Source organism: Cervus elaphus, chromosome 31, assembly GCF_910594005.1.
Source record: "Cervus elaphus chromosome 31, mCerEla1.1, whole genome shotgun sequence".
NCBI lineage: Eukaryota > Metazoa > Chordata > Mammalia > Artiodactyla > Cervidae > Cervus > Cervus elaphus.
In genome coordinates, this window is record NC_057845.1 from 33,699,259 (window position 1) to 33,724,226 (window position 24,968).

General features: G+C 36.3%; 1 protein-coding gene across 5 annotated transcripts in view; it reads left to right on the forward strand.

Annotated features, from left to right (window-relative positions):
* Positions 1-24,968, forward strand: part of CADM2 (cell adhesion molecule 2) — a 1,201,425-nt gene that overhangs the window by 818,700 nt on the left and 357,757 nt on the right. For 3 of the 5 annotated variants that reach the window (XM_043892917.1, XM_043892915.1, XM_043892919.1), the window contains one exon: positions 10,484-10,510. The exons of the other annotated variants lie outside the window; for them this stretch is intronic. In XM_043892917.1, coding sequence (XP_043748852.1) covers positions 10,484-10,510 — 27 coding nt within the window. The remainder of the gene's footprint in view (positions 1-10,483; positions 10,511-24,968) is intronic. 5 annotated transcript variants of the gene reach the window in all.

Sequence of the window (24,968 nt, forward strand, 5' to 3'; positions counted from 1 at the left end):
TGAAATCTAGATCACTGCTTTGCATTTCTAAGCTTTTTTATCTAGTCTTTCTCCTAGTATTTTGCATTACACTAAACATGACTATTTATGACATTCTAAGGTATTTGTAACCTGGTTTGCTTCTATCATGGCTCAGTTGTTAAACAATTTGCCTGTGATGCAGGATACCTGGGTTTGATCGCTGGGTTGGGAAGATCCCCTGGAGAAGGGAAAGGCTACCCATTCCAGCATTCTGGCCTGGAGAATTCCATGGACTGTATAGTCCGTGGGGTTGCAAAGATTTGGACATGACTGAGCGACTTTCACTTTCACTTTTGGAGAAAGAATGTCAACCCACTCCATTATGCTTTCCTGGAGAATTCCATGGACAGAGGAGCCTGATTGGATACAGTCCCTGGGGCCGCAAATAGTTGGACGTGACTGAGCAACTAACACTTGCTTCTGTATGTGAAATACAAAGTAGCTTGATTAGTATGTTGTAACGATGTATTTTGTAATTACAGGGTTTTAATTTCTATGTAACCCCCTCTGCCATTTTGCTATGACATTTTAATAACACTGTTAGAACTGACTTTGTCCCAAGATATTCTTTTGGTCAGAGTTAAGTATAAAGTAAAGTTTATCCAAAACTGATGTGGAGAAGATCGTGCAAAATACATGAAATAGATTTTCTGAAACTGAACTCCTAAGAACATTTTTCCATTTTATCTCCATATGAGCCAATTATTACTACCTATCAGCGTTTTCCCAACTGAGGCAAACTATGTTTAGAAGATTTTTTTCCTCCAAATACTGAAATAATTATCAATATAATACTCTATTCAGAGAGTATTTGTCAGATGAAAGTATGTATAATTCAGATGATATCAGTCTTTTTTTGCAATTAATATTCATGTATATTAAGACTATATTTGACACAGAAATCTGGACATATTGAGGGTTTTTTGTTTTTAATTTGTTTACATAATAATTTTAAAGTAAATTTTAAAATACACTTTTGAAAGTATCTCAAATTCCTGAAGTGGTCTGGATTTATGGTATATTTTGTTTCCATTCTTTGTGTGTCTTAAAATAGAGTTTTGAGACCCTCATCATATCTCTGAGGAATGTTACCTGTGTTGCTCTTATTCTGGTGGATTTCAAATAAAATGTGGTCAGAGAAGACCCTTAATTGCTCAACATTGTTTATTATGCATTAAATCAAATGTTAACTGTATCTTTTGAACCACAGTCCTTACTCTAAAGTTCATGTTATAATTAGCATTAGTATATCAAAGTAGAATGATAGTATCTATTGACCCATCTATTGACCAAGAGAGTAATAGCACCTAATGAATTTTCATGCAAAATAAATTATGCAGAAAAGACTTACTATATCAATATAAAGTAAGTGTGTTACATAAAAGGCAAAAGCAGAGAAACATAGGAAGAGAAGTTACCAGTGATATTCTCTGTAAAACATGCGTGGGTGTGTGCCAAATCGCCTCATTCCTGTCCAATTCTTTGCGACGTTATGAACTATAGCCCACCTGGCTCTTCTGTCAGTACCTTCAGTAGACAGTATTCTCCAGGCAAGAATACTAGAGGAGGTTGCCATGCCTTTGTCCAGGGGATTTTCCCAAACCAAGGAATCCAACCTGAATCTCTTTCATCGCCTGCATTGGCAGGTGGGTTCTTTACCACTAGCACCACCTGGGAGGCCCTCTCCATAAAATACACTGGAACAAAATATCGACATACCAGTACTTATTTATCAACATACCAGTATCACCTATTTACTGTTCAATCAATAATGAAGTTCTCTTGTCACTCATTATGACTATAAGTAAAATAGCATCTATGTGTCTTAAGACCTTAATTGTATAATATTACAGTAAAAACTACAAGAGATCCTATCTGAAGAATTTGAAACTGATGTTTCTAAATGGTCACATCCCCAGTCCTTGGTTATAGAAGTGATGTATAATAAATAATAGACTTCTAAGTGCTTCTTAAATCAGTATGCCTTAAAATGTAATAAGAATGTATGTTCAGTGTATGTATTCTGGGTCTGAGCTATTGTAGTGTGGATGATTTAATTTTAGGGAATCATGCTTCTTTCTGAAGTATGAGTCAAGATGAGATCATGCAAGCAACAATGTCTGATGCACAAAATTCTGGAGGTCACCTTTCACCTTGCTTGAGCTCCTCATTGGGATGATTCACCAGAGGTTAAAACCAAGTATTTCTTGATCAAATGATTATACATGGAGAAGTCTGACTTGGCCAGCCCACTGAAATGATTGTCCTTGGATCCCTTGGAAACTGAGCAAGTTACCTGCTCTTACGCTGAGGCTGGTTAGATAGATTCTCTTAAATTATTGCTAATCACGTTCTCTATTTTCACAGCTCTTCCAGAATTAACCCATTATCTAGTAATTAGGAGTTAGGGTACATTGAGTTCATGTTTACTTCATGACTATTTTCTTGAATGTTATAGGCCAAATGAGTACATGGTGCTGAGTTTCACATCATTCTGTATTTATACACCTTCTCAAAAATGCCTCATGAAAACATCTGATTATTTCTGTCAATTTTTTTTTTCTGTTTCCACCCCTTGATCCATTTCCTGTCACTACTCCCTTGAAATCCAAGCTGTAAACTCTTGAGGTCCATGTAAATTCCAAGTGGTATAAATTCTCCCTTACGTCAATAAATCCCAGTCATCTATTATAATGATTGCAAATCTGCTACCAGTCAATAAATGTGTTTCTTGGATGCTACTTTGGCTCTCTGATTGAAAACTGTTCTCAACACTAGCACAGAGTCCAGTTATTTTTCTAAAAAAAAGTAATAGATATCAATAATATAATATGAACTGAGTAAACTGTTATATATGCATAGGATTATACAAAGTGATTACATAATATTGTATTCTGTGTACACACACACACACAGACACACACACATATACAGACAGGACTTCCCGGTGGCTCAGCTAGTAAAGAACCTGCCTGCCAGTACAGTAGACACAAGAGACACAAGTCTGATCCTTGGGCCAGGAAGATCCCCTGGAGAAGGAGATGGCAACCTACTCTAGTATTCTTGCTTGGAAAATCCCATAGACAGAGAAGCATGGCAGGCTACAGTCCCTGGGGCTACAAAGAGTTGGACACGAATGAGCGCACACACATGCAAACATACACACACACACACACACACACACACACACACACACACACACACGAAGAGAATGTTTGTGTCCTATTATTTTCCTCATGTCACTGTCTGTCTTGGAATGTGAACTCTCATTGGTAGATGCCATACCATTATTGGTTCTACATGAGAACTGGAAAACTTTGATGGCTCCAAAAGTATTCAACATTCATATACAGTTGCTTTACTATTTTACCATTTCTATTTATGAATAAAAAAGTGTCATTTACTTCAGTTCAGTTCAGTTCAGTCACTCAGTCATGTCTGACTCTTTGTGACCCCACGGACTGCAGCACGCCAGGCCTCCCTGTCCATCACCAACTCTCAGAGTTGACTCAAAGTTGTGTCCATTGAATGGGTGATGCCATCCAACCATCTCACCCTCTGTCATCCCCTTCTCTCACCTTCAATCTTTCCCAGCATCAGGGTCTTTTCCAATGAATCAGTTCTTCACATCAGGTGGCCAAGTATTGGAGATTCAGCTTCATCATCAGTCCTTCCAATGAATATTCAGACTGATTCCCTTTAGGATGGACAGGTTGGATCGCCTTGCAGTCCAAGAGGCTCTCAAGAGTCTTCTCCAACACCACAGTTCAAAATCATCAATTTTTCAGAGCTCAGCTTTCTTTATAGTCCAGCTCTCACATCCATACATGACTACTAGAAAAACCATAACTTTGACTAGATAGACCTTTGTTGGCAAAGTCATGTCTCTGCTTTTTAATATGCTGTCTAGGTTGGTCATAACTTTTCTTCCAAGGAGCAAGCGCCTTTTAATTTCATGGCTGCAGTCACCATCTGCAGTGCTTTTGAAGCCCCAAAAATATGTTTAAACTGGTAAAGTAAAATATATTTTTAAATATATTATTGAGCAGAAAATCTCTAATTAATATAGTAATTAATAGAAAAAAACTGAAAATATAATTACAACATCTAGAAAATAGAAAATTTGACCAATCTCACTGATGTTAGTATTTAGTTTCCTAAGTATCTGTTTATAAAACTTGTCTCAAATCTAATAGTTTTCATGCACTTAGCAACAATCTAAGGTATGTATCCTAAATTTACCCATTAAAAGTAGCCTCTAAGGATTTGGGGAATAATAGAAGACTAATCCTCAGTGCTATATTTTATTCCAGTTATAGATTTAAGATATTTATAAGATAGCTTCCTGGTTTAGTAACAGACATAAAATATAACTTCAAAGGATGCCCATGTACTTTATTTATTGAGAACCTTTTATTCTGGTACTGCCTCAAAGCTTTCATAATAATATATGACTGATATGTCTAAGAGTTTGAAGTTATGTTTTAGTATCTTGTAGAGGCATGAGTTTGAATCCAATTTTCTTTCTTTTTTTTTTTTTATTTACAAAGTCTTGAAATCCTCTTCCTATATTTATCAAGGTAAAAGTCATAAGCCTCTGGGCAGTATGGAATATAGCAAAAGAAAAATAAATTTATAAATTGGTAGTGAGTCATGATGTTTAAAGAGATTCTTGACAGCAAAAGAAATAAATATAGGATAAAGTAGTATAAATATTTAATATGTAAACTATCAGTGCTAGAATCATATAAAACAGTGGATAAAACATCTAATACAAAATAAGAGTTATTTTGATACATATAATTAATTCAGCATTATAAGCTGAAGAAGCATGGAAAAGAAATAATTATATAGATCACTTAATTCTCAAAATACACATGAATAACATAGTTAGAAGCTTAAAATAAGCTTCTGCTTCATTTCTGTAGAAACAAAATGGTTATTTCACAGAGGAAATTACTGTGTCCCACATTTTGGAGAAATGTTTCATAAACCAAAATTATTGTGATGGTGCATGTTTGCCTTGCACATACCAGTAACATTTTATTTACATGATGAAATGATCTCATTCAATACAAATACCAATATATAACCAGTACTGCGCTATATTATATACACTATTGCATGTAATCATATTATAGCAACATTGATGTCAAGAATAAAGCTAGATTTTATAATTACTTTATTATCAGAAGTTTCAATCGTCTACAAAAATAGAAAACATCATCAACATTATGCATTTCAAGATTATTTTGAAAGGAATCTCAACAACTGATTTATTTTCATATTTAGTTTTGTGAAAAGGTAATCACTTAAAAATAAAGTTATAATAAATCATTAAAATTTTCACTTAATGAAATTTCACTTCATGAAAGCGAAAGGGGAGAGTGAAAAAGTTGACTTAAAACTCAACATTCAGAAACAGAAAAGCTGTGACCAACCTAGGCAGCGTATTAAAAAGCAGAGACATTGCCAACAAAAGTCCATCTAGTCAAAGCTATGGTTTTTCTAGTAGTCATGTATGGATGTGAGAGTTGGACTCTAAAGAAAGCTGAGTGCCAAAGAATTGATGCTTTTGAACGGTGGTGTTGAAGACTCTTGAGAGTCCCTTGGACCACAAGGAGATCCAACCAGTAACTCCTAAAGGAAATCAGTCCTGAATATTCGTTAGAAGGATTGATGCTAAAGCTGAAATTCCAATACTTTGGTCACCTGATGCAAAGAACCGACTTATCAGAAAAGATCCTGATGCTGGGAAAGATTGAAGGTAGGAGGAGAAAGGGATGACAGAGGGTGAGATGGTTGGATGGCATCACTGATGAGATGGACATGAGTTTGAGTAAGCTCCGGGAGTTTGTGATGGACAGGGAGGCCTGGCGTGCTGCAGTCCATGGGGTCGCAAAGAGTCAGACATGACTAAGTGACTGAACTGATTGCACTTAAGTATTAACAACAATTCTTAAATACTGTAAACTATCAAGTGTTCAAATAGGGATCCAAAGTAATCTGTACATGTCATTTGTTTGATTTGTCTCTTAAGTTACCCCTTAAACTGGTATTTTTATCCCTAATATCTATTTGCTAAAGGAACAATTACTAAAATATCTTGCACTTGGTTTCTACATTCAAGGTTAGACTAACTGCATTGACTTAATGCATTTTTTGTTTCTTGTGTGCACTGGATTTTGGAAGTTCTATGTAGAGGCACAATTGTATCCAGATTTGGTTATATTGCAAAAAATATTTCTTAAATTATATTGTGTACTTCCAAGAGTCTGATAGTCTCCATTTTAATGATGTTAACTTTATGTACTACTACATATCTGCCTAAAGCTTACATACAAAAACTTTTCAAAGATTGTAAAATGGTGGTTTTTGAGTTCTATTATTTCCTCTTTATCTACTGACTGGGATTGCAGTGTGAGGAGAAGTTTCCACTCATTAAATACTTGATTACTCTTGAGTATATCTCTTTCAGCAAACATTTCTTTCTCAAGCATCATTTTTACACATTTTTCCACTATGAAATTTGTGTGGTTATTAAGAAAGAAAAACTTGTGACAGCGATTAGATAAAGTCACACTTTTTCAAGTTTTCAGATTCTAATGAGTCTTAGAAGAAAATTCCCATGTTTATATGATGTTAGTTGATAGCTAAGAACAATGTTATTTTAAATAAATCTCAAGTGATTAGTATAAAAATGTGTTTAACTTTGTTCTGGATAGTTAGTAAAGAAGGGAGAGATGTGGGTGGTTATCTAGCTCTGAAATGCAATTATTTTAATTTCTATATCTTGAAAGGACTATAATAAGGTGGTAAGTGTCTGATAAATCAGATATAGTACTTTTAAAATCAGTGTGATTTTCTTCTATGTAAAAAGGAATAAAACTCACCTGATATTGGTTAACATTACATTGCTATACTATACCTAATGATTGCATTTTGATATAGTGGATTTGGGGGCTTCCCCAGTGGCTCAGCTGATAAGGAATCTGCCTGCCAATGCAAAAGATGCAAGAGATATGGGTTCAGTCCTTGGGTCAGACAGATCCCCTGGAGAAAGAAATGGCAACCTGCTCCAGTATTCTTGCAGGGGAAATTCCAAGGACAGAGGAGCCTGGTGGGCTGCAGTCCATAGGGTGGCAGAGTCAGACCCAACTGAGCACATGCACATACACACAGCGGATTTTAAAATATACATGCTCAGCATACTGTTTTGGTTGTACTTTTACTACCAAATAGGTTTGTGACCTAGAAAAAGTCACATCTCTGCTTCCCAGTTTTGTAATATTTTGGATCTCTTAGTTTTCACTTGGAAGTAATGCAATATATTTTCTCTTATTTTTGTAGTTTGCTCATATGTCTCTAATAGGAACTTTCTTATTTTAAAAATTATACTGTGCAGTGTCTTTCAATGGCAATGGGATTCTGTTTTTTTTTTTTTTTTATCTAATTATAGATTAAATCTTGGGCAGGGAAAAACATAACGTATCTGAGTATGAAGTTACAGATGTCAAGAACCTCTGTCTCCTTGGAAAGTCAAAGCACTTGCTAAGTTTATTGCATCTCTATTAAGAAACAGCAACTCCCTAACTATAAATTTGTTTATGGAAGAAAGAATAAAAGAAAAAAAAAAAAACACACTGGGTTAAAATACTCAAGTACTTTTTAAAGACTACATAATACTAAAATAAAAAGATCCATAATATTTTAGTGTTCTTTCTGTGAATAAATTCCAGTAATATCTTTGCTATTTACTAAATGTTTTATTGCTAAGAAACCTTTCATAAAACACTTCTAAAGGCAGCTACTAATCTAGCATGTTGTATGTTATTCAGACATTGCAAACACTAACAAACATATCACCATTTTGTTATGACATTAATCTTAAAATGAGAGTAGAAACTAAAGAATAGGGAAAATTTGACTAGGTCATACAAATTTTGAGGTAAGTAAAATTCATCTAATCTCGTCTGAGAATGCCCATTGCCCTACTTCTAGTTCCTATGCTTCATTTTGAGAATCACTGTTTTAGATTCACCAATTCTCTGCAGAATTATTAATGATATATTTCAAATAGGCAGTTGATTAATTCACTGAACTAATTAACTGGTGACAATCAATTAATTGTATTTTTACTTTTTGATCATCTGTATTGGAGATATTGAAGATAAACCTCAATATAATGCCTAATATTCATTAACTATTCAGCATCCATATGTAAATAGCTCTGATGTTTCAATCATTATCACATGATTTTTCTTCAAAAATTACATACACAAATTTTCACATTATTAATATTATTATTAGCAGTTACAAATTTAATATTATAACTAATCATCTCTGGAAAAAAAGTGTGAACAACTATAATGTTATAGTTACAACTTGCCTCTTTAATAAAGGTGAAGAAATGTTAATGTTATATCTAAAATTTTCTCTGGTCAAAGTACCTTTACTTCCTTTTCATTTTAACTGTGAACCACAAAAATTGTATTTTTTAAATAATTTTTAGTCACTTTTGGGTCGTGTGCAATGTGCACGTTACAATTGACTTATAATTGGACTGTGCTGACAATGGAAAATCTTACAAGTATTGAACATGACATTTATGACAGTCTTGCTGTCATCTTGGCTTCTTTTATTGAATATGTAGAGAATTATAATTGGGCTAACAAGCTTGGTAGCCTGGCCTCTTTCCAATTATATTAACCAGCCTAGTCTAGTATTAGCTGCCTGAACACACACAGAAACAGACATTGAGCTTTTGTTTTTCTTTCCTCTTTATTTTGTTATCTAACCAATAATCTAAGAATAAAGCCACCTGCTTTCATGTAATGTTTGACAACTTTAAATAATTCATCTTGGTCCCACTGAGAAATGTAAAGATTGCCTTCTCTATTTTTATGTCACTAATTTTTAATAAAAAGCTGATTTTTTGTGAAAGATTAGTTGTATCTATTAACATATTTGGTACTGTTGCCTCAAAAATTTCTAAAGTTTTTTGGCAATTTTAACTTCAATTTGTGCTAAAAATGTTAAGTGATTAATTTGAATTTGATATAAAATTTCTTTTCACATGAACAATTCAGTATACTGATATATTGAAATATTTTCTTTGAAATTTAGTCAAATAATATTTTTTCTTAATCTTAATCTAACAGTAAGTCCTTCAGCTTTGTGTAATCTTAGAAACAACACAATTTAATAGAAAAGCAAATATTAAGAAAATTTAAATGACATAGCTTGTGGTTTAAAAGGTCTGAGAACACCCCAGCATAGCAGTTATTTGGAGCACTAGATTCTGTACTTTTGTTTGTTTCATTTTACTGGCTTCCTCTTATTTTAGAGAATTTAATATAGCTTTATATATTTATCCAATCTTCCTCTACACTCCACCAGCAATATTTAAAGTATTCTTTGTCAGAGGTTAACTGAATAGAAATATTTATATGAAAATAACCTGGGAATCTGTCCGATGGAAGCAAAACACCAGTATGGTATATAAGGGATATGACACAGATTGTGTTTTGCAGCGTTGTTATTAGCAGTAAAAACAAGCAAAAAACCTAAAGACAACCTGATTTACTATAAACAGGGTAGCCCTTTACTTCATACACTTTATAGGAAAATACACAACTATTAAAATTAGTGAATTAGAACTCTGTGTGTTAACCTGGAAAATGTGCAAAAAGCAGACTGCAAAGAATTATGTATAATATGATCTTGTTTTTGGAAACAAAATGCACAAAGTATATATGTTATTTTTTTTGTAAGAATAGCAAAAGTGAAAGTGAAAGTCTCTCAGTCGTGTCTGACTCTTTGCGAACCCATGGACTAAACAGTCTATGGAATTCTCATGGCCAGAGTAATGGAGTGCATAGCCTTTCCCTTCTCCAGGGCATCTTCCTAACCCAGGGATCGAACCTAGGTCTCCTGCTTTGCAGGCATGATGCTTACCAACTGAACTATCAGGGAAGCCAAAAATAGCAAAGTCTTTGGCAACTAAGTAAGCATTGAATAAATGCAAGTGGTCTGCCCTTGCTTTATATCCAAATGTTATGAATTGCATTTTAATTGTTAAATAACATGAAATATATTTAAACTATATTGGTATTGTAATTGAATTGTTAACTAAAGTTTAGTTAAAGAGGACAGAGAAAGAAAAATACACAGTTCTTAAAAAGAATTCTGTGTCTTGCAGTGTTGCTACTTACAATCTGTGGCTCCTATCTAGTTTACTCTTTCTTTTCCATAGACTTTAATCATATATTAACAAAATATAACCAATTGTCCTTTTCTTTGTTACAAGTCCTAGTCATCTGAAGTGTGTTCATTATGTAATCATAAATGTATCATTTAAGACTTTAACTAACAGTGATAACAAATCTCTTTTTCTTATTAGAGACTATCTAATATACTAATATGTTTGTTCTCTTCTTGTGCAATCTTTCCTTGGTACCAGCGGCTGCTTCAAAGAATAAAGTTAAAGGTGAGCTACTGAGCGACTGTCCATTCTGCATGATTCACCATGTTTGTTTTCTACTCAGTCTTCTGCATCCTTTTAAACAATAGAGGGAATTCTGTTCATAACAATACCAGTTCTGTGTGTAGATATTGTAAACTTCTACAAATACATACAATTTTAATTATTTAGTTTCTGCTATGTGCCTGTGATTGCATGATTGTGTACTTATTTTCTTGTTTTACTTTCCACTTTATTCCAAGTGGAATAAGGTGTTTTTATGCCCAACATTTTGCCTGTTGACCTTAGTTTCCTTGATAAAATTGTGAATTGGAAAATACAGCATAAAATAAAGCTAATAGGAAGTCTCAGAATTGAACATGCCTTTATAGAATTATGTGAAAAGAAAATTTTATCCTTTAAAAATTGAATATTATAAACTCCAATTTTCTATTTATGGCTTTTCTTCTATTTCCTAGTTATATTTTCATTTGCTAGAATCCTGAAAATACATTTTCATGAGAGAGGATGTGTTTGCCTAATACCAGAATGTCTCCCTGAAAGAAAAATAATTTTGGCTTGATGTATCAAAGTCTTTATGACTTTGAAATAATTCAAATGTGTGTGTATATATATACATATATACACACACATAGAAAATACTATGTCATAAGTTTACAGTTTGTGTGTTTCAATTTTGTGTTCTCTAGAACAATCTGTACATCTAAAAAATGCTTTCTCCTTCTTATATACCTAATATATAATATTTTTCCTCTTTCATTTTTATTTAACAACACTGTAATAACTTTATTAGCCATACATTTGTTATTTTAAGTTTTCTAATCCATAGAGTGTGAAAACAAATAATTCAAAAAGTTATTGCTAGGATTAAGGAAAATATGTCAAACAACTCGCAAATTTCCTGATGCTACCAGCATTTAAACAATGCAAGCTTCTTTTGTCTATTCTTTGTGGGGAATTTCTGACTCTTCATCATGCAATACTGCCCTGCTAATATCTTCCCCTGTGTTCTCAGGAAGAATGATGGAAAGTTTTGTTTCTTTCTTTTATTTTAATTGGAGGCTAAATACTTTACAATATTGTAGTGGCTTTTGCTATACATTGACATGATTCAGCCATGGGTGTACATGTGTTCCCCATCCTGAACCCCCATCCCATTCCTCTGGGTCATCCCAGTGCACCAGCCCTGAGCACCCTGTCTCGTGAACTGAACCTAGACTGGCAATCTATTTCACATATGATAATATACATGTTTCAGTGCTATTCCCTCAGATCATCCCACCCTCGCCTTCTCCCACAGAGTCCAAAAGACTGTTTTATACATCTGTGTCTCTTTTGCTGTCTCGCATATAGGGTTATCATTACCATCATTCTAAATTTCATATATATGCGTTAGTATACTGTATGGGTCTTTTTCTTTCTGACTTACTTCACTCTGTATAAGAGGCTCCAGTTTCATCCATCTCATTAGAACTGATTCAAATGTGTTCTTTTTAATGGCTGAGTAATATTCCATTGTGTATATATACCACTGCTTTCTTATCCATTCATCTGCTGATGGACATCTAGGTTGCTTCCATGTCCTGGCTATTATAAACAGTGCTGCGATGAACATTGGGGTACACGTGTCTCTTTCAATTCTGGTTTCCTCGGTTTGTATGCCCAGCAGTGGGATTGCTGGGTCATATGGCAGTTCTATTTCCAGTTTTTCAAGGAGTCTCCACACTGTTCTTAATAGTGGCTGTTAGTTTGCATTCCCACTAACAATGTAAGAGGGTTCCCTTTTCTCCATACCCTCTCTAGCATTTATTGTTTGTAGATTTTTGGATAGCAGCCATTCTGACTGGCATGAAATGGTACCTCATTGTGGTTTTGATTTTCATGTCTCTGATAATGAGTGATGTTGAATATATTTTCATGTGTTTGTTAGCCATCTGTATGTCTTCTTTGGAGAAATGTCTATTTAATTCTTTGGCCCACTTTTTGATTGGGTCATTTAATTTTTCTAGAAATGAGCTGAAGGAGTTGCTTGTATATTTTTGGGATTAATTCTTTGTCAGTTGCTTTGTTTGCTATTGTTTTCTCCCATTCTGAAGACTGTCATTTCACTTTGCTTATAGTTTCCTTCATTGTGCAAAAGCTTTTAAGTTTAACTAGGTCCCATTTGTTTATTTTTGTTTTTATTCCCATTACTCTGGGAGGTGAGTCATAGATGAGCCTGATGTGATTTATGTCGGAGAGTGTTTTGCCTATGTTTTCCTCTAGGAGTTTTATAGTTTCTGGTCTTACATTTAGATCTTTAATCCATTTTGAGTTTATTTTTGTGTATGGTGTTAGAAAGTGTTCTAGTTTCATTCTTTTACAAGTGGTTGACCAGTTTTCCCAGCATCACTTGTTAAAGAGATTGTCTGTTCTCCATTGTATATTATTGCCTCCTTTGTCAAAGATAAGGTGTCCATAGGTTCGTGGATTTATCTCTGGGCTTTCTATTTTGTTCTATTGATCTATATTTCTGTCTTTGTGCCAGTACCATATTGTCTTGATGATTGTAGCTTTGTAGTATAGCCTGAAGTCAGGCAGGTTCGTTCCTCCAGTTCCATTCTTCTTTCTCAAGATTGCTTTGGCTTTTCGAGGTTTTTTGTATTTCCATACAAATTGTGAAATTATTTGTTCTAGTTCTGTGAAAAATACCGTTGGTAGCTTGATAGGAATTGCATTGTATCTATAGATTGCTTTGGGTAGTATACTCATTTTCACTATATTGATTCTTCCAATCCATGAACATGGTATATTTCCCCATCTATTTGTGTCATCTTTGATTTCTTTCATCAGGGTTTTATAGTTTCCTATATATAGGTCTTTTGTTTCTTTAGGTAGATATATTCCTATTTTATTTGTTTTGTTGCAATGGTGAATGGAATTGTTTCCTTAATTTCTCTTTCTGTTTTCTCATTTTTAGTGTATAGGAATGCAAGGGGTTTCTGTGTGTTAATTTTATATCCTGCAACTTTACTATATTCATTGATTAGCTCTAGTAATTTTCTGGTAGAGTCTTTAGGGTTTTCTATGTAGAGGATCTTGTCATCTGCAAACAGTGAGAGTTTTACTTCTTTTCCAATCTGGATTCCTTTTATTTCTTTTTCTGCTCTGATTGCTGTGGCCAAAACTTCCAAAACTATGTTCAATAGTAGTGGTGAGAGTGGGCACCCTTGTCTTGTTCCTAACTTTAGAGGAAATGATTTCAGTTTTTCACCATTGAGGATAATTTTTGCTGTGGGTTTGTCATATATAGCTTTTATTATGTTGAGGTATGTTCCTTCTATTCCTGCTTTCTGGAGGGCTTTCATTATGAATGGATGTTGATTTTTGTCAAAGGCTTTCTCTGCATCTATTGAGATAATCAAATAGTTTTTATCTTTCAATTTGTTAATGTGGTGTATTACATTGATTGATTTGCAGATATTAAAGAATCCTTACATCCCTGGGATAAAGCCCACTTGATCATGATGTATGATCTTTTTAATATGTTCTTGGATTCTGTTGGCTAGAATTTTGTTGAGGATTTTTGCATCTATGTTCATCAGTGATATTGGCCTGTAGTTTTCTTTTTTTTGTGGCATCTTTTTCTGGTTTTGGTATTAGGGTGATGGTGGCCTCATAGAATGAGTTTGGAAGTTTACCTTCCTCTGTAATTTTCTGGAAGAGTTTGAGTAAGATAGGTATTAGCTTTTCTCTAAATTTTTGGTAGAATTCAGTTGTGAAGCCGTCTGATCCTGGGCTTTTGTTTGCTGGAAGATTTCTGATGACAGCTTTGATTTCTGTGCTTGTGAAGGATCTGTTAAGATTTTCTATTTCTTCCTGGTTCAGTTTTGGAAAGTTATACTTTTCTAAGAGTTTGTCCATTTCTTCCAAGTTGTCCATTTTATTGGCATGTAGTTGCTAATAGTAGTCTTTTATGATCCTTTGTATTTCTGTGTTGTCTGTTGTGATTTCTCCATTTTCATTTCTAATTTTGTTAATTTGTTTCTTCTCCCTTTGTTTCTTGATGAGTCTGGCTAGTGGTTTGCCCATTTTATTTACCTTCTCAAAGAACCAGCTTCTCGCTTTGTTGATTCTTGCTACGGTCTCTTTGTTTCTTTTGCCTTTATTTCTGCCCTAATTTTTAAGATTTCTTTTCTTCTACTAACCCTAGGGTTCTTCATTTCTTCCTTTTATAGTTGCCTTAGGTGTAGAGTTAGGTTATTTATTTGACTTTTTTCTTGTTTCTTGAGGTAAGCCTATATTGGTATGAACCTTCCCCTTAGCACTGCTTTTATAGTGTCCCATAGATTTTGGGTTGTTGTGTATTCATTTTTATTCATTTCTATGCATATTTTGATTTCTTTTTTTATTTCTTCTGTGATTTATTGGCTATTCAGAAGCGTGTTGTTTAGCCTCCATATGATGGAATTTTTAATAGTGTTTTTTTTTTTTTTTTTTCCTGTAATAGACATCTAATCTTACTGCACTGTGGTCAGAAAAGATGCTTGGGATGATTTCAATTTTTTTGAATTTACCAAGGCTAGATTTATGGCCCATGATGTGATCTATCCTGGAGAAAGTTCCATGTGCACTTAAGAAAAAGGTGAAATTAATTGTTTTGGGGTAAAATGTCTTATAGATATCAATTAGGTCTAACTGGTCCATTGTGTCATTTAAAGTTTGTGTTTCCTTGTTAATTTTCTGTTTAGTTGATTTATCCATAGGTGTGAGTGGGGTATTAAAGTGTCCTACTATTATTGTGTTATTGTTAATTTCCTCTTTCATACTTGTTAGCATTTGCCTTACATATTGTGGTGCTCCTATGTTGGGTACATATATATTTATAATTGTTATATTTTCTTGGATTGATCTTTTGATCGTTATGTAGTGTCCTTTGTCTCTTTTCATAGCCTTTATTTTATAGTCTATTTCATCTGACATTAGTATTGCTACTCCTGCTTTCTTTTGGTCTCCATTTGTGTGAAGTATCTTTTTCCAGCCCTTCGTTTTCATTTTGTATGTGTCCCTTGTTTTGAGGTGGGTCTGTAAAGCGGCATATATAGGGACCTTGTTTTTGTATCCATTCAGCCAGTCTTTGTATTTTGGTTGGGGCATTCAATCCATTTGCATTTAAGATAATTATTGATAAATATGATCCTGTTGCCATTAACTTTGTTGTTTTGGGTTCGAGTTTATACACTCTTTCTGTGTTTCCCATCTAGAGAAGATCCTTTAGCATTTGTTGACGAGCTGGTTTGGTGGTGCTGAATTCTCTCAGCTTCTGCTTGTCTGTGAAGCTTTTAATTTCTCCTTCATATTTGAATGAGATCCTTGCTGGGTACAGTAATCTGGGCTGTAGGGTTTTTTTTCTTTCATCACTTTAAGTATGTCTTGCCATTCCATTCTGGCCTGAAGAGTTTCTGTTGAAAGATCAGCTGTTATCCTTATGGGAATCCCCTTATGTGTTATTTGTTGTTTTTCCCTTGCTGCTTTTAATAGTTGTTCTTTGTTTTTGATCTTTGTTAATTTGATTAATATGTGTCTTGGGGTGTTTTGCCTTGGGTTTATCCTGTTGGGACTCTCTGTGTTTCTTGGACTTGGGTAACTATTTCCTTCCCCATTTTAGGGAAGTTTTCAACTATTATCTCCTCAGGTATTTTCTCATGGCCTTTCTTTTTGTCTTCTTCTACTGGAACTCCCATGATTTGAATGTTGGGGCATTTCACATTTTGCCAGAGGTCCCTGAGGTTGTCCTCATTTCTTTTAATTATTTTTTTCTTTTTTCCTCTCTGTTTCCTTTATTTCTACCATTCTATCTTCTACCTCATTTATCCTACCTTCTGCCTCTGTTATTCTACTGTTGGTTTCCTCCAGAGTGTTTTTGATCTCATTTATTGTATTATTCATTATTGATTAGCTCTTTTTTATTTCTTCTAGGTCCTTGTTAAACATTTCTTGCATCTTCTCAATCCTTGTCCCCAGGGTATTTATCTGTAACTCCATTTTGTTTTCAAGATTTTGGATCATTCTTACTATCATTATTCTGAATTCTTTTTCAGGTAGACTCCCTGTCTCCTCCTCTTTTGTTTGGTTTGGTGGGCATTTATCATGTTCCTTTACCTGCTGAGTATTTCTCTGCCTTTTCATCTTGTTTAGATTGCTGTGTTTGAGGTGGCCTTTCTGTATTCTGGCAGTTTATGGTTCCTCTTTATTGTGAAGATTCCTCCCTGTGGGTGGGGTTGGACGAGTGGCTTGTCAAGGTTTCCTGGTTAGGGAACCTTGCGTCGGTATTCTGGTGGGTGAATCTGGATTTCTTCTCTCTGGAGTGCAATGAAGTGTCCAGTAGTGTTTTGAGATGTCCATGAGTTTGGTGTGACTTTGGGCAGCCTGTATACTGAAGTTCAGGGCTATGTTCCTGTGTTGCTGGAGAATTTGTGTGGTACGTCTGCTCTGGAACTTTTTGTCTCTTGGATGGTGCTTCATTTCAGTGTAGGTATGGAGATTTTGGATGATCTTTTATTGATTAATGTTCCCTGGAGTCATGAGTTCTCTGGTGTTCTCAGCTTTGGGCCTTAAGCCTCCTGCCTCTGATTTCTTCATCGTCTCCATCCATACAGCACTGATAATAAAACATCGAGATGAATGGCAAAAAGATTCTCTGCAGTGAGGGACACCCAGAGAGGTTCACAGAGTTACATGGAGAAGAGAAGAGGGAGGAGGGAGATAGACGTGACCAGGAGAACAGGGGGAATCAAACGAGGGGAGAGCAGTCTGGCAAGTAATCAATTCCCTATGTGCTCTCCACAGTCAGGAACCCTCAGAGAGGTTCACGGAGTTAAATAGAGAAGAGAAGAGGGAGGAAAGAGATAGAGGTGACCAGGAGGAGAAAAGGGGGAATGAAAAGGGGGAATCAAAAGGAGAGAGACAGATCTAGACAGTAATCAGTCCTTAAGTGTTCTCCACAGCCCGGAACACACACAGAGATTCAGAGTTGGGTAGAGAAGAGAAGGGGGAGGGAGGATAGAGGTGACCTGGTGGAGAAAAAGGAGAATCAAAAGGGGGAGATAGTAATCAAGCCAGTAATCACACTCCTAAGTAAAAATGGGTACTGAAGATTGGATTCTTAAAGGTACACAATTGATAACAAATACCAAAAAGCAAAGATTAAAAATCTAGAGTAGAGGTTAGACTCTCAAAAATACAATATTTAAAAAAAAAAAAAAAACACGAAAATTATAAAAAAAAAGTATATATGAAGTTTGCTTTAAAAATAGGGTCCTTTTTTTTTGCAAGGTAATAGTAGGTTATAAAAATGAAAATTAAAGGAGTAATATAGGACTTAAAATTTAAAAAAATTAAAAATGATAATAGTAAAAATATATCTAGGAATTACTCTGGAGCTGTTGCGGGCAGTGTGGGGTCAGTTCAGCTGCAGATAGTTCCTTGTTCCAGCTTATACTTTTCAGGATCTATAGGCCCCTTCCAGTGTAACCGGTGCTAACCTCAGGGTTTTAATCTGTTGCAGCTGTCACTTCCAAAACGGTTTCCTCTGTTTATTATGGCTTCTTCTGTTTGCCGGTCTCTTCAGTGTCTAATTTCTGCCCTGACACAAGGGGGCGACGGTGATCACTTATTTAGGCTCACTTGTTTAGTCGTGCTGCGGGGAGGGAGGAACATGGTAAACAAACCTCACTGGCGTGTGTGGGGAGCGCTCGCAGTGTCTGGGCCACACTGGGTTTGCCCCCGCTCACGACGTCTGTGCTTTCCCAGTCTACACTGCTCAGGCTCCAGGTTGCCCTGCATGTCAACTGTCTAAAGCGGGCCCTAGGTTGCATGCACTTTCCAGGTCTAAGCCGCTCAGGTGCAGATTCTCGGGTACTCCCCAAAGGTACAGACTTGGTTGGGCCTGCGTTTTGTGCCCTTCCCAGTCCGAGCAGCTCAGGCGACCTGGTGCTTGGTGAACACACTCTCCCTAACTGGTGGGTGCGTCTTATCACCTCCCTGGTCCCAGCCGCTCGGTTTCCTGGGTGGCAGCGGTTGTGCCTTCTCTGGTGTGATGTGTGTCTTCTGGGGAGCTGGTCTCTGGCTGAGACCCTCCCAGTGGATGTCAACCATCCAGAATCCCAGGAACTCTTGGTTAGCAACCAGAAGCCTGACTGCAGTTTGGTAGGGAATGCTGTCTCTGGGGCCGAGTTTGCCCCTTTCCCACTCTGGCTACTGCCTGCCTGCTTCCCCGCCTCCAGCAGGAGATGAGCCGGTCCACAGCCAGCTAGCTCTCCTCTGGTATTTGCTCAGTCCTTTGTTCTGTGAGTGACTTGGCAGTGCCTTCAGTTCAGTTCAGTTCAGTCACTCAGTCATGTCTGACTCTTTGAGACCCCATGAATAGCACCACACCAGGCCTCCCTGTCCATCACCAACTCCCGGACTTTACTCAAGCTCATGTCCATTGAGTTGGTGATGCCATCCAGCCATCTCATCCTATGTCATCCCCTTCTCCTCCTGCCCCAATCCCTCCCAGCATCAGGGTCTTTTCCAGTGAGTCAATTCTTCGCACGAGGTGGCTAAAGTACTGGAGTTTCAGCTTCAGCATCAGTCCTTCCAATGAACACCCAGGACTGATCTCCTTTAGGATGGGCTGGTTGGATTTCCTTGTAGTCCAAGGGACTCTCAAGAGTCTTCTCCAACACCACAGTTCAAAAGCATCAATTTTTTATCACTCAGCTTTCTTCACAGTCCAACTGTCACCTCCATACATGACCACTGGAAAAACCATAGCCTTAATTAGATGGACCTTTGTTGGCAAAGTAATGTCTCTGATTTTTAATATGCTATCTACGTTGGTCATAACTTTCCTTCCAAGGAGTAAGCATCTTTTAATTTCATGGCTGCAGTCACCATCTGCAGTGATTTTGGAGCCCCCAAAAATAAAATCAGCCACTGTTTCCACTGTCTCCCCATCTATTTCCCATAAAATGATGGGACCAGATGTCATGATCTTAGTTTTCTGAATGTTGAGCTTTAAGCCAACATTTTCACTCTCCTCTTTCATTTTCATCAAGAGGTTTTTTAGTTCCTTGTCACTTTCTGCCATAAGGGTGGTGTCATCTGCATATCTGAGGTTATTGATATTTCTCCCAGCAATCTTGATTCCAGCTTGTGTTCTTCCAGCCCAACGTTTCTCATGATGTACTCTGCATATAAATTAAATAAGCAGGGTGACAATATACAGCCTTAACACACTCCTTTTCCTATTTGGAACCAGTCTATTGTTCCATTCCCAGTTCTAACTGTTGTTTCCTGACCTGCATACAGGTTTCTCAAGAGGCAGGTCAGGTGGTCTGGTGTTCCCATCTCTTGAGGGATTTTCCACAGTTTGTTGTGATCCACACAGTCAAAGGCTTTGGCATAGTCAATAAAGCATAAATAGATGTTTTCCTGGAACTTCCTTGTTTTTTTGATAATCCAATGGATGTTGGCAATTTGATCTGTGGTTCCTCTGCCTTTTCTAAAACCAGCTTGAACATTTGGAAGTTCACGGTTTACGTATTGCTGAAGCCTGGCTTAGAGAATTTTGAGCATTACTTTACTAGCATGTGAGATGAGTGCAATCGTGTGGTAGTTTGAGCATTCTTTGGCATTGCCTTTCTTTGGGATTGGAATGAAAACTGACCTTTTCCAGTCCTGTGGCCACTGCTGAGTTTGCCAAATTTGCTGGCATATTGAGTACAGCACTTTCACAACATCATCTTTCAGGGTTTGAAATAGCTCAAATGGAATTGCATCACCTCCACTAGCTTTTTTCATAGTGATGCTTTCTAAGGCCCACTTGACTTCACATCCCAGGATGTCTGCCTCTAGGTGAGTGGTCACACCATCATGATTATCTGGGTCGTGAAGATGTTTTTTGTACAGTTCTTCTGTATATTCTTGCCACCTCTTCTTAATATCTTCTGCTTCTGTTAGGTCCATACCATTTCTGTCCTTTATCGAACCCATCTTAGCATGAAATGTTCCCTTGGTATCTCTACTTTTCTCGAAGAGGTCTCTAGTCTTTCCCAAAAACAAGACCGGGAGCTGACTGTGGCTCAGATCATGAACTCCTTACTGCCAAATTCAGACTTAAATTGAAGAAAGTAGGGAAAACCAGTAGACCATCCAGGTATGACCTAAGTCAAATCCCTTATGACTATACAGTGGAAGTGAGAAATAGATTTAAGGGGCTAGATCTGATAGACAGAGTGCCTGATGAACTATGGACGGAAGTTCGTGACATTGTACAGGAGACAGGGATCAAGACCATCCCCATGGAAAAGAAATGCAAAAAGGCAAAATGGTTGTCTGAGGAGACCTTACAAATAACTGTGAAAAGAAGAGAAGTGAAAAGCAAAGGAGAAAAGGAAAGATATTCCCATTTGAATGCAGAGTTCCAAAGAATAGCAAGGAGAGATAAGAAAGCCTTCCTCAGTGATCAATGCAAGGAAATAGAGGAAAACAACAGAATGGGAAAGACTAGAGATCTCTTCAAGAAAATTAGAGATACCAAGGCAGTGCCTTAGGTTAGAACTTTTCATGGGCTAGTTCTCTCTCTCTCTCCCCCACCCCCCCCCGCCCCGCCCCTGGCTATCGACAGTTTAAGTTGCTATATGGCATTGACTCCCTCAGATTGTCCTCAGGGTATTCAGGCCTGGTCCTTACCCTAAGCAACGCAGTCCGCTCTTCCCTGTTCAGCCCCTGCTTACTGGTGGTGGATAGGAGTGTCTGGGCTACTTTTCTGTTGGTAGTTGCTGTTAGACACGTAATCTGTGGGTTTTATTTATTTGTTTATTTATTTTTCCCTCCTGGTTATGTTGCCCTCTGAGATTCCAAAACTCCCCATAGACCCGCTGGTGACAGGATTTCCTGGTGTTTGGAAACTTCTCTTTAAAGACTCCCTTCCCAGGACAGGTCTCCATCCCTAACTTTTGTCTCTCGCTTTATCTTTTATATTTTGTCCTACCTCCTCTCGAAGACAATGGGCTGCCTTTCTGGGTGCCTGATGTTCTCTGCCAGTATTCGGAATTTGTTTTGTGGAATTTGCTCAGCGTTCAAATGTTCTTTTGATGAATTTGTGGGGGAGAAAGTGGTTTCCCTGTCCTATTCCTCTGCCATCTTAGGACAGCCGTCCCATGTTCAGATCTCCTATAAGATCATCCATCTGTATTATCCCTTCCTCTCACTCAGGTTCTAATTTCACAGCTAGTTTTAGTACTGTGCATAGGTTTATCTTCGGAGTGTTAACTGATCCCTATTTATAAGGCTAGCACTTCCCTGATAGCTCAGTTAATGTGCAAATACTATTTTCTTAGGAATGTATTTATCTTAAAGAACATTAAAAATATAACAGATGAGATGACAATTTTTTTAACCCACTATTTAATCCTCCACACTTATCCTAGTCTCTTTTTCAATAAATGTACTGAAATTAGCCAATTCTTGCTATAGTAATCTTCTATGGACAAAAGAAATGCATTCATGAAACAAGACATTACTTAATAATGAATATATATTTGTGAAATAGATTATATAATATGAGATTAAGATCTACATTTTAGAAATGAAGAGTTAAGAATGATGTAAAATATAATACATTAATTGTGGAATATAGAATTTGAGTATGAAGGGAGTTAGCAAGATGTACATATTGAGGTTGGAGTCCTTGTTCTTGGAGAATGCTTTATGTGAGAAGTGGAGCTTAAACTGATTCTTGAAGGAAGGGTAGAATATATACACAAAAAGTAACACATAGAACAGGAAAACAGGAATTTGAAAGCATAGGTAAAAGTATAGAGACAGGAATGAGTATCATTTATTTCATATAGTGAGGACACCTTTTAAAAGTATAAGACCTGTTTTTATGTGAGTGGAGGAAATTAAATTTGATGATGGAGTGATCATGAATTATAACTTCTCATAATAGTATCTGTGTTCACTTTATAGTTCTTAAAAATGATGGACAATAATTACAATACATAGGAAGCCAATTCACCACTGAAAAATTACAGCCATACATTGTAAGTGTCTGCCAAGTCACATTAGGACTCAGACTGACTAAGATTTTGCATTATAAACATATTTAAGTGTTAGTTGCTCAATTGTGTCCAACTCTTTATGATACCATGAACTATAGCCCACCAGGTTTCTCTGTTCACGGAATTTTCCAGTAAGAATGCTGCAGTGGGCTGCCATTCTCTTCTCCAGGGGATATTCTAAATACAGGGATAGAAACCTGGTCTCCTGCATTGCAGGCAGACTCTTTACCATCTGAGCCACTAAGGAAGCCCATTGTGCTCCATTTAGGACATCCACATTGTCATTGCCTTGTCCCACACCTATCCACTTTATCTGAATTTCTCTCTCTCTCTTTCATTTCTGTACTAAATTGCAAGGGGATCTAAGACATAGTTTACCTTGTGTCTGCATTTTTACATCTACAAGGTGTTACAGAGACAAGAAATAACTCTAAAATGAACTATGCCTTGAGAAGAAAATTGAGGTTTTATTTCTAATGATTGTGACAGATGTGTATTGGGTAGATAACAGAGAGAACTACCCAATACTTTTACTGTACAATTTCTGTCAAGGCAAATGGTCTTCAAACAGGAAAAAAAAAAATGTGGATAATAGGAAAATAAAATCCAAGATAATACAAGAGTAGGTTACTTAAAAATACTAAATTAAAAAAATAATAATAATAATGAATTTCTCCTGGTCTACACAGAATACATTCTAGGGAATCTGGGGAAGTTTTGTAGAGGTTTACAGATCATTCATTCACTCCTATGGAATCATGAAAATGTGGAGAACTTCTGTAATATTGGACAGAGACATATGCTCTACTATTTTTTAAGGACAATGGATTACATTTGAGAAAGCATAGACTGGTACATTTGACATTACCTTCCCAATAAAATTATTAAACCCTTTAACCAACAATTTGTGAGTGCTTAGATTAAAAGAATTCACTAGGAGTGAGTTAGCTGTTACTAGTCATGGCATACAAAATTTCCCTAACTTTCCCCTTCTCCTTATTTTTGGGGGCAGAGCATTAAATATTATACCAGTGTCTGAGGGCAATAGTATAGTACTCAAATAGTAGACTATTAGAATTTCATCAAAACATGTAGCAACTCATTTCTTATTTTTCAGAAAATGGCATTCTGAAATCCACTAATTATTCTTTAGTGGTCAAATCCAATGGTGGTTCCTCAATCCCCAAAGTAATTATTGTTTTTCTGCTGAATATAATGTTTCTTTTTATTTTTCATTTCCTTTGGTTTCAGTGTCTCTGTTAAAGACTTAATTTTCTTTTTAACTCCTCTTTGCTTCTTTTCTATCTTTTTCTTTTTTTTCCTTCTTCTCTTCATCTTGTTCTGGAATATAGGTTTCATTAAGGTTTTATCTTTGATCCCTGAAGAGATCACTTCCTGCAGTGTTGCAGGTGTCCACATTCTTTTTTGGAAGGTGATATTCACTTTCTACATTTAACAAGCAACCATTTTCTGCATGATTATGCAGCCACAGCTTATCTCTCTCACTGTTGTTGACTGTTAAAAGAAAGACAAATGATTCAGATTCTTCCTCTAGAAACTTACAACTGAGAAGAAAGGGGAGAGGGAAAGCCAAAAGGAGCAAGAGAAAGGATGAGAGAGGGGAAATAAATTTTGTTGCACTTTATAGCCATGAATTGTTTATGTAGACCAAATAAGGAAGTGAAAGTGAAATCACTCAGTCATGTCCGACTCTTTGAGACCCTGTGGACTGTAGCCCACCAGGCTCCTCCTCCTCCGTCCATAAGATTCTCCAGGCAAGAATACTAGAGTGGGTTGCCATTTCCTTCTCCAGGGGATATTTCCGACCCAGGGATCAAAGCCAGGTCTCCTGCATTGCAGGTAGACGCTTTAACCTCTGAGCCACCAGGGAAGCCCATGTAGACCAAATAAGATGAGTTAATTCTGAGAAATAAAAGAAGAATGATGCAGGAATGTAAACAGAGGTTAAGAAAGTGCCCTCATGAAGTTTAAGTTCTTTGTTCTAATAGAAGGTTCTATTTTACTCTCTCCCTTTGGGTCTCTAACACAGCTTTCTTTTCATTAAGATTTTTGGATAGGTTTTTCTTGCTTGTAATCAATAGACAACTGATTAATATAATTGTTTTCTTTCTCTGAAGTTTTGTGAGTTGATTTCAGTTATCACTTTTCAAGACTTGATCATACTACTAAGTTCCTACTGATATTCCTGTCACCCTGTTGAGCATTTCTAACTGAATATTAAAAGCTGAAACTCATTTTCTTGTAAACCAGAACCCTCATGATTTTATTTTTTTTCTAATGAACAAATATTTAACTAATTCTTTAGTTTAAAAGACTGGAAACATCTTTGACTCCTTCATTTTAATGGTGCCCGT